Source organism: Magallana gigas, chromosome 7 (assembly GCF_963853765.1).
Source record: "Magallana gigas chromosome 7, xbMagGiga1.1, whole genome shotgun sequence".
NCBI lineage: Eukaryota > Metazoa > Mollusca > Bivalvia > Ostreida > Ostreidae > Magallana > Magallana gigas.
This window is the reverse complement of record NC_088859.1, coordinates 23,024,144-23,040,578: the sequence shown is the minus strand read 5'-3', so window position 1 is coordinate 23,040,578 and position 16,435 is coordinate 23,024,144. Positions and strand designations below refer to the sequence as shown.

Here is a 16,435-nt window from a genome sequence, read left to right as displayed (position 1 = left end):
TTATAAATAATTACCCATAAGTTAGGGGGACCCGGTATAAATGGAATAAATAAGGTCTGATTTGAATGCTTAAAATCTCATCTCTTCTCTCTGTATTGAATGGAAATATATGGAAATATTTAAAAATTGTTCACAAAAGACCCCAGAATGAGAATAAAAATACTGGGACTTCTTGCTTTTACTTTGTGTGAGCTATAGGTCTAAAGTGACAGTGAAGTATGTGGGCCTCTTGTTTTTAAATGGCTGATGTTAATGCTATGAGTTGTTTTACAGACAGTTATCAGAAAGCGTAGATAAGTCTGTGCATACTGGAGAAGTATTAACGGTCCCAGAGTTTAAAAATTCCAACTCAGATGATTCACAGTGCTTACCGGAATTGGAAGATATTCAGAAAACATCATATATTGTTGGCCATGAGACAGACAAACTTGTTGAGAAAATTACACAGCCAGAACAAGGATTGAAGCTTATATTGGATGAAAAGGTTGAGCATGGCATGGTAAGGGCAGTTGATATGTCAACTTGAACTTTATGTCTCTCATTCTAAGTTTTAGACATGCACACATATAATTAACTCCTATCAATTTTTGTATGTTTAAAGGTTAAAAGTAAACCAACTTTTGTATTGTAACTTCTGCTCTAAAACTTCCTATTCATTGTACTAAACATCATTTGACTCATTAAAGGACAGGTGACACAAAATCATTTTCTTCTAAAAACATTTTCTTTGATAAATATAACAATTTCCCCATTTGACTAGCATCAGATAAGAACACACGGCTTAATTAAGTGTGCTGAAAATCCCAGCTGCAGCAGATCTCCGAGTTTTGCAGATCTTTAATGAGATAAGAAATCCCTGTGTGTTATTCGTCAAAGATGACATAGTCAGCAATCAGCTACATAGTAAACAGAGCAATGGACGAGGATTTATTTACACAGGATAGTGTATTTGTGTTGCAAATTATAATTTTGAAATAAAGCAGTATCAGAGTAATGAGAATGATAAATTATTCATAGGCATATTTTATTGAATAGCTTTGTGTATGAAAACAAAGGAGTAAGATTATAAAATGTACAAAATTACATGTTGTATTATTAGTTATAGTTAACATGGTTAATACATGTATAGCTTTTGAGAAAATTTGTGTACATAAGATACCGGTAATAGAAAATAAAAAATTAAATTAAAATTAATCTGAATATTACATGTTGTATTATTAGTTAACATGGTTAATATAGCTTTTGAGAAATTTTGTGTACATAAGATACCGGTAATAGAATATAAAAAAAATTAAATTAAAATGAATCTGAAAATTCTGTGATTGATAATAGGAGATTATCATCCTGTCAGCCAGACAGGCAATGACATGCATGTTAATAGACTCTCAATATTCAGTAAAGTTCAAAATACTAGTATATTGTTTGAAAATGCATATTGATCCAATCTTGCAGATCCAAAACATTGATTTGAATAAGGTTGATATAATTAATCTAAATATTTTTTCTTTAAAAAAACTCAACTATGAGCACGATGAGTTAGGTTTTTATTATATCACATATAAATCATTTTTTGTTTACTATTTGTAACAATAGGTGTTGCTGTAAAAAAAAATCATTAATTGTCCATCTGAATCTAAAGTCAGTATAAAGGAAGTCATCAGTGTGCATAAAAGCTTGTTTTTTGGATTTTTTTAAAGGTTTGATCAATAGAGAATAAATTATACACAACTCAGAAGTACCACCAAAAAATGGTCTTCATAAACTATTAAAAGAAAGATCAAATTCTATTTGCGTAAAATTCAAGGAGTCTGAGATTAATACATTTTTAAACACCTGAATATCATGTTAAAAAACTAATGTTTCAGTCTTAACTGATTATGAAAATTGGTAGTTCTTTTAATTAAATTTCAATAAACAAACATGATCAAATAACATACTCAAAAATGAAATTAAAAGATGTTTGAGTTATTAGTATTATGATAAAGGTATAGATCCCTAATTTTGTGGAACTCAAGAAAATTACATATTTGCTTACATGTACCAGGATTTCTGGTAATACTTCTTAAATCAAAAATCCTTTATTAAGTCCAATTAACTTAATTAGGGTTTTTGAACCGGTGAATTCCTGGTTACAAAAAGTCTTTACACGTCATTATCACTTACTATATGTGTTGACAAAACAACATCCTTTCTATAGCAACAATGATTCCATATTTTTGATGACTTTTATTTTTTGAAAATCCTTTAAAGTGGGTAATATTTGTCGAAAAATTTGGTTTATATGATTTATGAAACTTATTATGTCTACCTAAATGAAACCATAGATTTATGCTAAAAAGAAAAAAGTATCGAAACCTTGATTTATTTCAGTTATTCTTGAAAAGACAGTACGGCGCATCTTATCAAAAAACTGACTTGAACAAATTTTGTGTGTGTCCATTGTCAGCTCTTTAGCAAAATTCCAAGAAAACCCTCCAATGAATATTCATCAAACTTTGTACACTTCTTTGCCGTGGTTAAAGGACAACCCCTTTTGATTTTCAAGTCAATTGATTCAATACTTTTTAAATTATCGTAAAACAGCGAAGTTAAGACATGAATTTTATGTACGACTTGACATTAAACATTTACGGTAGATTTATGTTTGACTTTAAGTAAATCACTACCGTATGCAGTTCAAATCAACAACTTGATTTTTTAGAATTTTAATCTAGTAAAGGTAAAATTTGTAGTATTGGAGGGTTAGAATATTGTCCGTATGTAACAGTTGAAGCGGGCAAGAAATTAAAGTCATCCGATAAACATCGAAACAAGCAGTCGACTTTCAGACAAATTTTCCCGTATTACTTACAATAGAACTAGTCCAGAATTCAGAAGAGACTTTGATAGATATCGCACATTCATCACACGAAGATTGTTTCATAAGCTTCATATCTACTATGAGTTGACATACCACAAGCAATAGAATTGTCCATCAGAGCAGACTACAGATACAGTACCGATCAGACCCAACCTAACACTAGAGTAAACCCCAACTAAACCCTGGTTTTACTTTGGGTTTACTTTGGGTTTACTTTTTGAAAATTTGGGTCCACTTGGGGTTTACTGTGGGTTTACTTTGGGTTTACTCGAGAATTGCTTTTGGAGTCAACTATACGCACTGAAGTGTGAAGCAGACTTGTATTTTATCTTATCATCCTACTGCCTGTAATTCCTGCCCCTTGTATATTCCGAATACACATGTAGCGTCTGCTTTCAGGGTATACTTTTGATCGGGGTTTACTCGCTGTGTCCACTCGGGGTTTACTTTGGGTTTACTCTGGGTCCACTCTAGTAAACCCAGAGTAAACCCAGAGAGTAAACGCAGGGTTTAGTTGGGGTTTACTTTCTGTTAGGTTAGGTCTGATCGGTACTGTAGCTAGATCTTCAGCTACGTTTCATAATATATACGGACTGTTTATGTATGCTTCTATAAAAATGAATGTCACTTAATGAATCAAAATTATTTAACTTTAAAGCATATGTGTACATGTGTTGAATTTCTGCCAGGAATAGGAAAACTGCAACCACGTACATGTAAATGAATCCCCCCTCCTTCCCCCTATTTATACACCACAAAGCTTGGGGATTAGGATAAAATAGATAGTATGAATTTAATGTGGTTTTTCGAAATACATGTACTTGTGTCATATTTATTTTGATCTGATAAATTTTTATCTGAAAAATTTACATGTATTTTCCAAAAAAATGCATTTTCCCCTACAACAAGTCATGTCGTGAGGGGATGGTCCGCTTTGTGGTGCCCTTGTTTTGTAAGCGTGTATTTTTCGTGTTTATCATAGGAGTTGCTACAACCTAAATTCATTTTTGTAAATGAGGCCCCTTGAGGGGTTATTTGACATATTTATGTCTGTTCATTTTAAAATGAACCGAAATTGGTAAACCATTTATAAATTATCGAGTAAATTAGGAAATGTTCCGCTTAGAGAGTCCCTTTAACCTCATGTACCATGAGGACTTTAGTCGGACAAAGATCTTGTAGTTTTCAGCATGTGTCAATTCCTGTCAATCAAAGTCCACGTGGTACAAATAAATGATATAAGATTATTCCAGTTTGTACGACCCTTAAATTTCTGGAGGCTCATAATTATGTTAATTAAGTATGTGAAAGGGATTTTTATGTATTTCAACTACCGTAAATGGGTAATTTTTACTGCTGTAATTTTTTACGAATTTGTCATCAAATAGGGTAATTTTTTTTACGGGTTATTTTTTTACGAATTGGACATGTCCGTAAAAATTAAAATAATCTGTGGTAAAATGGGGAAATTTCACCGTGACTTTGTTACAGTTGACACATACATATACAAATCAGAAAATCGTTTTTCTGTTAACGATTCCTTATATTTATAGCTAGGGATGTCAAATTGGTCAATTTTTAGTACTCGGTTACTCGGACGTTTTAACGATCAAGTACCCGGGTACTCGGTAAGAGTGTAAATAAATATGAACAAGTACATTGATAACTGTAAAAACTTGGTCACTTTTGTAGAAATTCCTCCTTATGTTAAAAGACAAATGTGATTTAACATGTTTGTCGTTCCCCCCGTATAGAATAAGCTAGTTTACTCGCACAGCTGATATTTTACGTTTTTTGAATCTTCAGTTCTTTTAAAATATTTCCAGACCTTTGAAGTTTAGGTCTGTTCAATTTCTCTACTGTGTGCTATCTAATTTATATAATAGAGAATATAAATGGCGATGTTCAGTGAAAACAAATCATTAAAGTAAGCCAAAAAATAAGGGTCGAAGACAGCCAAAGGTGAGAAAAGCTAGGTAACAGGTGCTTGGTCACGATAATTACTATATAAACACTGCCAAAGGCGATAACGGTCATTTAGCATATTTAGAGGCTTAGGAAATCCTAATAACTGTATGTACAAGTGCAATGGACGTTTTAAATTTTAAAACCGATGTTTAAATGCATTATTAAATAAACTTAGAAATATTAAAAAATATACATCCGAGTAACCGAGTACCGATTATATTATTCAATATTCTGACGTTCGATCGAGTACCCGGTTAACCGGGTACTCGTTGACATCCTTACTTTATACAGTTACCTTTATTTCATATGTGATATACACTTTACTTATTCCTATTTATCTGGGTGTCATCATTGATGTACACCATGTGCTCGTCTCAGTTCGATTTACCGGGAAAAAAAGAAAGACAACTCCATTTCGAAAAATTTTTCTCTCTCTCTTTCTCTCCCAACCAAAAAAAGACATCTAGCTACTAACATGGATTTATACGTAGTTTTAAAAAATACTCAGACTGACTGAAAGATCTGAACTGTTATCACCACCTGACCAAAAACGCCCAAATATACCTACATGTACATGTACAACCGTCAGGGACTGAGCTGAAGGTCATGAACATTACTCTCATACGTACGATGTAGAAATTTATGTGCGGTGTTTTTTTACTTCTGTTAAAATTTACGCGTTTAATTTTTACGGATTTATATAACTCGTAAAAATTAGTAAAAATTAGCAGCACATAAAAAATACCCGTTATACGGTATCACCTTTTGTCTATTTTGTAGGTGAAGTTTGCAGTGTTTTGGACATACTTGAAGTCAGTAGGAGTTGTTTTGAGCATGATGACTGTAATTCTTTTTGTGTTCTTCAATGGTATCAGCATTTATTCCCATATTTGGCTCAGTGAGTGGAGTAGTGATCTACCAATATATAGAAATGGAACCAATGGCACAATTTTCAAAGAAGTAGACATACCCCAAAGAAATATGCGATTGTTGGTTTATGGTGCATTAGGACTTTTGCAAGGTAATTGTATTCAAATTGCATGTAAACTAAAAGTTTTGTGACGTGTTCTGCAGGACTGGTATAAAGACAATCTCAATTTGTGTCTGATATACGACCTTTCTGCCTTGGATATTTTGTATTTTTATGTTGCAAAAAGTTAACAAAAGTATTCAAAAACTAAATACCGTATTATAGGTGTTTTCAGCGGTTGATAGCTCACCTGAGCTGAAAGCTCAAGTGAGCTATTCTGTCACATTTTGTCTCTCGTTTGTCTGTCTGTCTCAAGAATCATGATGCCAATTTCAACCAAAATTGGCATAAAGCACTCTTAGGCAAAGGGGATTCAAAGTTGTGAAAATTAAGGCCACACCCTTTCCCAAGAGGAGGTAAAGTTGTGAAAATCATTACTCCGAAGGGGTAGGATAAGGCCACAATGGGTGGTCAAATTTTTAAATAGAAAGATATAGAAAAAAACTTAAAATCTTCTTCACAGAATCCATTCAACCAGGATAGCTGAAACTTGTGTGGAAGCATCGTCAGGTAGTGCAGATTCAAGTGTTATCAAACCATGATCCTTGGGGGTATGATTGGGTCACAATGTGGGGGGGGGGCAAATATTTACATAGGAATATATAGAGAATAATCTTAAAATCCTCCCTAAAAACTGTTTGCTTACTATAAAAGCTGTAACTTTAATGAAAGTAACTTCAGGTAGTGGAGATTCAAATTCATTAAAATCAAAATTTTGAGCAGTAGGGTAGGGCCACATTTGTAATCCAGTTGTACAAAGAGAAACATTTTAATTATTCACAAAAAATGGAATCTTACCGTATTGCTGATTCATTAAAATTGTTTAAACTTTAGCCCCTGGATGATTCTTGGGCCTCACAAGGGGTTCAGAGTTTGAGGTGTGTATCCCGTATATAAACAATTGTTTAGGTTTATTTTGAAAACTGCAATGCTCAACATGTGATATGATTAGGAAATTATCCTGTTAGAAAAGGGACCCGATTTTAAACACAAGAATATCAGGGGGTTGGGGGGGATGGATTTGTATTTTTACAATATCTACATGTATTATACACGTACTACATTTTCCAGATGTTTTGTATTATGACTCCATTTAGCTGATTTTATCATGTCTATTGTTGCTCAGGTGAGCGATGTGGCCCATGGGTCTCTTGCTTATTTTTTTTTTTGTGGAATTTGGGGGTATGTTTGAAAAATTACCCAAAAATTAAAATCACAATTTATTCTGAAATCTTTCAGTAGATGCAATGATTGCTGTATCTACCAGTTGTAGTCTCGACTGTTGTCAGTATCATGCAGCAGTATCTTACTAAGTAGTCTGTATTCCGTTATTCCCTGTGTTTATTTATTTAAACAATATTTTATTATGTAAAAAATATTACATAATAGGATTGGGCAGCAGGCAATCTGCCTATTTGAGCCCTCTCCTTTAACAGTCAATTTGACAAACATTGATGGTACAATGTAACAATAGAATATAGTGGAAAAAAACAGGAAAAATAAGTGGAATTTTAAAAGATGCTTGGTATTGGGTAATATTTATGTACAAAATGAAAAATAGTTGTAGAAAGCTAGCAGTTCAGCTGTTTAAATGACACTGTGAATAATGCATTAAAACTTAAATCTTTTGGTAACTAATACATATTCCCTGTTTCATTTGTAAAATCATTTCGGTTTATTATCATTTGGGTGGAATAGTTTGTAAAATTCAAACTATGTCGATGTATAATGCCAGGGACTTATCTTCACATATAATCTCCAAAATACGGAATCAAAAAGTACAAAATTATCAGACATGATTTATTTTTTAGGTTACATGTATCGATCTGTGTGTGCAGATATTGTATTCCACGCGCTTGTATCAAATTTATTTGCTAATCACATTAAAAACTAACAGTCTTAAACGATAATAGCCAAATTAGTTGTCAAGTATCTTCAATGACGATCGGTCATTATCAAAGGTAAAATGAAAACGCGTTAATTGATTGTGAGTCACAAGAAGTTAAAAACGAATCTGATTTTATTTTAGAATAAACACTTGTAAATTATGTAGATATTCTGTGACATTCGACATGAAACAAATGCATGCTTTACTGGAAATTGTTAGATGAACATAGACCACGCGACAATAACTTAAGCTAAAGTCAACATGTGGCTGATTACGTAAATGGAAATTAACACCCTCATTACACATGGTGTCGGAGGTAATGTCCCAAATCTGAGTCCTAAAAAATGCATGAAAGTCAGAGTCAAAATTGAAAACTACATAGAATACATACTTTGTTAATTTATTTTTGCGGTCTTATGTTATTGCAGAAATAAATTTTGATGCCATTTAGGGTCTAAATCGCAAAATTTTGAGCTGCAGAAATACCCATTATACGGTAGATATAGAAAATGGGGATCTGCCCAGTTACAAATAATTAACCTAAACTCCAGTGCAAAATGATGTTAAACATTCATTTTTAGCTCACCTGAACCAAAGGTTCAATTGAGCTTCGCGGGCATGTTAAGGCTTCCCGCTTGTCTGTACTTCATACGATATGACGTCATAATTAACTTTGACGTCACGATCTGCATTCCTGTCGATAGTTCTCAGGGAATGTATCTTAACGTTAAAAGTGAATTATATCAAACCAGTATAATACCGCATGTTTCCTTTATATAGATGCTGCAGTTAATTCTAGACGTACAGAATTCATTCATATTAAAAACCAGTATCAAATAATCGGCAGTTTTAAAGCTTCGTTTTAAGTAAAAGACTATTTATAAACTAGTGGTTTGGAGACTCTCCCTGCTACGTGTAAACAACTGAATGAAGAAATTTTAATGCATGTAAGACCAGCTTGGCGCAGGTGAAAGATCAACACAATTTTAGAATATTTTACGAATATTGGTAGAGAATATAAGTACCAATGTGAATCGTGCTTGGGAAACCTACGGATTTACCCCAATTTTTTGTAAATCGCTTTTGATTAGTAAAAATGTGCATTATTTTGATGATTTTGTGTAATGTTTGTTGAAATCATGATCCCCATAGACAGGGGTAGGGGAACATGGGGATGGGTGGGGGGGGAGACAGGGTCAATCTCCATACGAATATAAATAATAAAATCTTTAAATATCTTCATCTGAAATAACATTTGGAATGTTTAGAAATGCGGTAAGTTCAGTGAAAGCAACCTTATATAGTGCAGATTCAAATTCATCAAAATCTTCAGGAGAAGGGTGGGGCCCTATAGAGGCTCCAATTTTACAAAGTAAAACATTTTTAGTTCACCGAGATGAAGTCGGAGGGATCCCGACGTCGGCATCCGCACCTGGTTAAAGTTTTTGTTGCAGGTCCTGTATCTAAGGTTATTTCTTGTCCTATCTTCACCAAACTTGCATGGATGATGCATCTGGACCTACTTATGGACTTGAAAGACTTGGAAACTGAATCTAGGCCATGAATTTCAGAGGCTGGAGGAGGTTAAGGTTTTTGGTGCAGGTGCCCTTTGATAACCATTTTAAGTTAGTACTGGTCCTAACTTCACCAAACTTGCATGGATAGTGCATCTTGTGATACTAAAGCATGTTAGAGGCTTGAATGCTGAATCGGAGCCATAGGTTTTCAGATGCTGGAGGAGGTTAAGATTTTTGGAGATGGTTAAAGTTTTTGGAGCAGGTGCCCTTTGATAATTATATCTTAATTATTACAGGACCTAACTTCACCAAACTTGCATGAATGTTGTGTCTTATGATACTGATGCACCTGACAGGCTTGAATGCTGAATCTGAGCCACAGGTTTCAGATGCTGGAGTTGGTTAAGGTTTTGCAGCAGGTGTCCTCTGATGATTATATCTAAGTTATTACTGCTCCTAACTTCATCAAACCCGCAAGGATGATGCATCTTATGATATTGATGCACCTAACAAGCATGAATGCTAAAATCTGAGCCATAGGTTTCGGATGCTGGAGGAGGTTAAGGTTTTTGGAGCTGGTTAAAATTTTTGGAGCAGGTGCCCTCTGCTGATTATTACTGATTCTAATTTCACTAAACTTGCATAAATGATGCGTCTTATGATACTGAAGCACCTGAGAGGCTTGAATGCTGAATCTGGGCCATTGGTTTCGGATGCTGGATGAGGTTTTGTTATTTTGGAACAGGTCACATGTTTATAGATAATAGTACTATTTTAAACTTGCATAGTTGATTTAACTATAATATTAATACTGAAAAATGCAAAGAGTGATCTCTATAAGGATGCTAAAAAAATCTTCTACCTCACTCAAACCTGCTTGAAAGATGTGTTTGTTGTTAAATGATATAGCATGATTCCTATGAAATAGTGTTGTATGATATGATACACTTTTATTTTATATGATACAAAATTATATCATACTGTGGTTTCATCAATATTCGTTGAATACCAATTTTCGTGGATTTCGTTGTTAAGTTGAACCACGAAATTAAATGTTCATTGAAGTTCAATTTCAACTAACATTTTGTATTGATTGGATCATTGGCCACGAAATTACGTATCCTTGAAACTGTGGTTTTTAGAAAATCCACGAAAATTGATACCCATGAAAATTAATGAAACCAACGTATAATATATTGTAAAAAGTTATTTGAAATGATATAATCTTTTATCATTTTTTGTACATTATGATATGAATCTGTATTATGATATTTTTATAGTATTGTATATTATGATACAATATTATATCACGTGATACCATATTGTATAATATATGATATTGTATCATAAGATACGATATTGTATAGAATGGTACATGTATTGTATGATATAATGCATGACTATATCACATGATATTGTATTATATGATATGATGCAATATGGTATCAAATTATGTTGTATCTTGTGATACAATATTATATTATGTATCACATATGTTGCAATATCATGCTATACAATATCATACATAATATACAATAAAACATCATATGTTACAATATTGTGATGTTTTATGTGATATGTTATTGTATCATATTACACTATGTTGTGTCATATATTATGATAATGTTTTAAGTGATCAGATATAAAATGATACAATGTCAAATCATGTTATAATATCATATTGCATCATTATATAATACAGTATTATATATTGTAAATGTTATGCTGACTATTGTATACTGATGTGCCTCACTTTAAGTAGCCGTGACGTTTGAGTGTTGTGTAGTCCCTAAAAATAATCTTAGGAAAAGCAAATGTTTGCTCTTTCAAATTAATCAATTGATTTGATTGATAACTTTGTCAACAATCACACAAAAGGAAAAAAAACAAACTTTTGTTATTCCTTAGAAATTAGACACGATTGACCTTACCGAGAAAACTTGAGTTTGTTTAGCAGATGAAATTTCATTGAATTTTTTTCTTGTACATTCTTTATCCAACGTCATTTAAAAAAGCGTTTTCATTATTCTCATGTACAATTTCATTGTAAAATGGTTAAAGGAAGTGAACATGAAAAAATTATCAAGGGCTTAAATTTGTCTGTTTGGTGTGTATAATGATATCTGAAAACCATTTAGACCCAGCTTTCCTCAGTAAGAAGATATACCACTTAGAATAGCTAATTCTTGCATTCCATGACCCCAGCTGGGTTATCTCTAAGCATCTAAGAGAGGGCAGCACCAATGCTGACGTCAGTGAGACACATTGCATTTTTACACACGTTTAATTAGTAACAGAGATAAAATGCCATCAACAAAAAAAATGTGAATTGAAACTTGAAATGGATGTAATTTAGAGTTGTCATTTTGAAACATAGTTTATGGAGGAAGATTTTGGATCTCAGAATGATGCATTCCCACCAGCAGTTAATGTGACATGTAACTAGAATGGAATGTCACTGGATCAGTGTTATTGTCACCTATTTTTTTTTGCACTCGGGAATTTCTTAATGTGTTGTTATGAGTTTGAACATTATGTGTGCTACATAAATGAGTACACAAGGTGCATTGCTCAGCATCCTGATTTTTAAATAAGTGTCGTATAGTTCTGTTATTCTTCTGACAGCATAAACCAACCTGGCTTACGTATCATCAAGATCTAATCTAATATAAAAACAAAGATTTCTAGAACATTTCAATAAAAATTAATGGTAAGAAACCCCACAAAGAAAATGAAATTACATTTTTATATTCATTATACCCCCGCGAACAAAGGAATCAACTTTTCTGTCCGTCAGTCCATCCATCCATCTGTCTGTGCAATCGTGTCCGGTCAATATCTTTCTTATGGAGAAACATTGGAAGTTCTTACTTGACACAAAGATTGCTTATGACCGATGGGTGTGTCATGACCTTGACCCAAAGTCATTTTGGCAAAGTCAAGGTCACTGGCAGAAGAAATGCAAAATTCATGTCTGGTCCATATCTTTCTTATGGAGAAACATTGGAAGTTCTTACTTCATACAAAGATTGCTTATGACCTAAGGGTGTGTCATGACCTTGACCCAAGGTCATTCGGGCAAGGTCAAGGTCACTGGCAAAAAAATTGCAAAATTCGTGTCCGACCCATATCTTTCTTATGGAGAAACATTGGAAGTTCTTAGTTCACACAAAGATTGCTTATGACCTTAGGGTGTGTCATGACCTTGAACCAAGGTCATTCGGGCAAGGTCAAGGTCACTGGCAGAAAAATGCAAAATTCTTGTGCGGTCCATATCTTTATTATGGAGAAATATTGGAAGTTCTTAGTTCACACAAAGATTGCTTATGACATAAGGGTGTGTCATGACCTTGACCCAAGGTCATTTGGGCAATGTCAAGGTCACTGACAGGAAAAATGCAAAATTTGTGTCCGGTCCATAACTTCCTTATTGATGAGCATTGAACGTTCTTATTTCACACAAAGATTGTTTATGACCAAAGGGTGTGTCATTACCTTGACCCAAGGTCAATTGAGGAAGTTCAAGGTCATTGTTTCAAAAATGCAAAATTCTGTCTTATGTCATGTTTTGTATTAATGGATATATTAGAAGCTAAAATTTGACACAAAGCTTTCTCTTCTTAGGCCGCATAATATTATTTTTAGATTCTCACCCCCGTCTTTCTGAAAATGGCCTGCCCCGATGAAATTTTTTTGGGGGGGAAAAATGTGTGGAAAATTTTTATGGAAAAAATCGGGCTCAGTTTACCAATAATTCAAAATGTTTAAATATTAAATGGCTGCTTGACATGTGGATTTCGTTTGATTCGAGTCATGGTTGTTAACGGAAGGATGCAAATGTCCTCATGCATTAACAGTTAACTTAAAATAAAATGGAATTAAAGGATAGAAATTGGTTTGTTTACTCCATTAGCATTGTTATTTATAGAAAATGGACAGTGAAATAGATTCATCCAATATTTTCTATAATAGATAAAATACACGCGTTATGATTTTTTTCTTAGCAGGGGTATCAATTGTGAGCTTGCTCACAGTACCTCTAGTTTGAAATATACAAACAGCATTTTATTTATGTAAACACTGACTTCCACATCTCCGTACAAACATCTGGAATGTGACGGTCTCATATTTCACAAATTATATCTATTCATTTTTTGCACAAATCATATAGAGTTACCTAAGGTTCATTTATAGAAATGTACTTAGTCTAAATCCTTGTCCTCTTATCATGCTCATGACAGTACAACATTTTGCTTCACATCCAGGCATAATTTTCTTATGTAATTTTTATCAACTCTGTATAAACACTGGCCCAGTTCTAACATTGATCCAGTCACCAGCAGCAATGTGGCTTATCTACGTCAGGGAACAGATGCATGCTGGGGAAAAAATGGATTACCTCCATAAACCTTTCACTGAGAGTGTTAAATTGATAAAATCTCATGATAGAAATAAACAAAAAGGTTACAGACCTCATTTTTAAGTTTGAAAAGCCTTTTAAAATTTATTAAGCAACAATTATTTTTTTCATGTTCACTTCCTTTAATCAATTTGTTGAAAAGTTTACCAGAAACTTTAACTTTATAAACCCCATCAATATTCAATAATATGGAGATTTTGTAAAAATTAACAAATTTAATTGCTTGATGTCAATTGTATGTATCTATGTTTTATATACATGTACAGAAAATCCACCGCTTATACCATCGACTGCTGTGGCGTAACAGTAGTGCGTTGCGCTAAAGGACGTAACGATTTTAGAGTCTTGAGCTCAAAATCCTCTGTCGGCCTTTTAAGGTTTTCGTTGAAAACATTTGCCGTGCTTTTTTTTTGGCATAGTTTGTTAACGCTACAAAAACCCTTTGTATACTATGCGAAAATAGATAAATATAGAATATATAGAGACAAACCGACAGGAGGCATAATAATATACAATATAATATCATGTTACAATATTGTTATGTATTATGTGATATGTTATGTTATTTTGTTATACTTTCATGTTAAATACTGAAATCTGATTGGTTAAGACGCAGTTAATAATATTTACTATTACCCTCAGCGGTTGCAACGCACTTGGCAACGGGTAACATTAAAAAATGTTACATGCGCGAAAATTATGCGCGTACGGTTCGCTGTAGAATTCACGTTATTCCTATATAAAAGCAGTAAAATTTTCTTAAAAATTTTAAAAAAGACATTCAGTATAACAAAATAAATAGTGCCTGTTTGGGAGGATAACAGTTGAAATTGACACCCCTCGAAAACCATTGTCAACCTCCGCTTCTCATAAAATGTCTCATAAAGGTGATGCCTAATAAAGGTGTTGCCTTGTTATGCTGCAATACAAACTTGTAAATTACAATATTTTGAAAAATTATGGGATAGTTGGAAAGGTATCTTTGATGCTGAGATCTTATTTATTTCATTATGACTATTTTTTCTATTTCTTTTTTGTCACTTAAAGCTGAACACCACTCGTAAATAGGCACTGTCCGCCATATTTCTCTTTAATCACTGCTGTCCCTACAACCCTTATATAAGGGACAGACCTCTAAACAGTTCAAAGTACTTCGCTGTAGAGGTCTCACCTGTGTGGACGTACATTTTGCCTCGCCGTGTTACTCGCTCACGATGAAATTATCAAATTTTACGCACCCAGGAGAATACTAACATCAAATAAATTGGTCAATGCATTATTTACGAACAGAAAATGAACAAAAAATGCATAAAATCTAAAGACCACGAAAGGAATACTACATGTCGGCCACGAGTTTCAGGTGTGCAATCGGGTGTAACGAAATCGAAGGGTTTATATACCAGGTATCTGTGTGACGGTGCCTATATATGAGCGGTGTTCAGCTTTAAACTTTCTTTTTTTTATTCTTTGTTCTTTTCATGTAGGCAAGTAACCACTAAATAATACATTTAGGTGTTTTTTCATATGTGTGGGTGTGTATGTGTGTGTGTGACTGAATGTCTGTTCTGTATGTCTATTCCTTGAAAAAGAAATAAATTATAAAAAAAAAAAAAAAAAGGGTGTTGCCTCGTCTCGGTGAGCTTTGGAATCTGTGATTACCTATGTTTAGATATTTTAAAAAAATCATTTCTTTTTTCTATGGTTATACTAATATGCAAGCATTAAGACAAATTGTTAATTCCTTCAAATTACTTAGACTTTGGCCCCTAGAAAATTCCTTGGCCTCACAAGGGATTCAAAGTTTGATTTACATGTATATGTTTATATCTTATATACAAACAACTGTTTTAGATCTTCTTGAGAAATGCTGAATATGTGATTTGACTAGTTACCCTGTTACAAAAGGGTATTAATGATAAACATTAGAATATTCAGGTGAAAACTTTTTGAACTTTTTTTACTGATTATATTAAACTTCATTGTCCAGATGTTTTGTATATGACTTCATAAAGCTTATTTTATTATGGGCATTGTTGCTCAGGTGAGCGATATGGCCCATGGGCCCCTTGGTTTGAATAGAAATCAGTTACTAAAGACAGATAGTCCTCTTGAAAAAAAACTAAACAAATTGATGTCACCAACGTTTTGGCGCAACTAGAGATACAAACAGGATGGATTTAACTGGGGAAAAGCCTATACAAATTGTATAAATGCTCAATGATGCAAAGTACGAGGATTGTCCAAAAAGTTAGAGGACAATCATGGTTTTTTTTTGTCATTGAAAATGGATTTATATGTGCATATTGTATACCGAAATGTTTGTCATAAAATTTCAAATTAAACTAAAATAATTTTGGATGTTTTCCATTAAATTAACTAAAATTTAATGTGTCAAAGAGTCCGAAAGAAGGCACGGCCCAGTGTTAAAATTGTCCAAACTTTGTGATCGAGTTTTTAGATATGAATATTTACAGTTTTTATAAAACATGTCATAACTTCATAAGCTTCTATTGTGATGTAGTCTTTATGGTCTACGTAATTTTTATACGTCATTTTAAACCGTTTTCAGACAAGCGGAGGACTTTTAAAAGATATAAAGGCAAGAACATGCCTTTAAAAACGCCAAAAAAGCGACATTGTCATACTGCACGGCACAGCGCGCCATCATAAAATTCTATGTTGATTGAGGTAAAACACCGATAGGAAACAGGAAAAACATCGAAATAGTTTGAGTTTACCTATCTACAAGTGA

General features: G+C 33.3%; 1 protein-coding gene across 6 annotated transcripts in view; it reads left to right on the top strand.

Annotated features, from left to right (window-relative positions):
• LOC105340715 (multidrug resistance-associated protein 1) overlaps positions 1-16,435 on the top strand; it is a 411,670-nt gene that overhangs the window by 307,589 nt on the left and 87,646 nt on the right. For all 6 annotated transcript variants that reach the window (XR_010707346.1, XM_066065106.1, XM_066065104.1 and 3 more), the window contains 2 exons: positions 274-499; positions 5,609-5,849. Coding sequence is in view for 5 of the 6 variants with exons in the window: in XM_066065106.1 (XP_065921178.1) it covers positions 274-499; positions 5,609-5,849 (467 nt within the window). In the remaining variant the exon portion in view is untranslated. The remainder of the gene's footprint in view (positions 1-273; positions 500-5,608; positions 5,850-16,435) is intronic.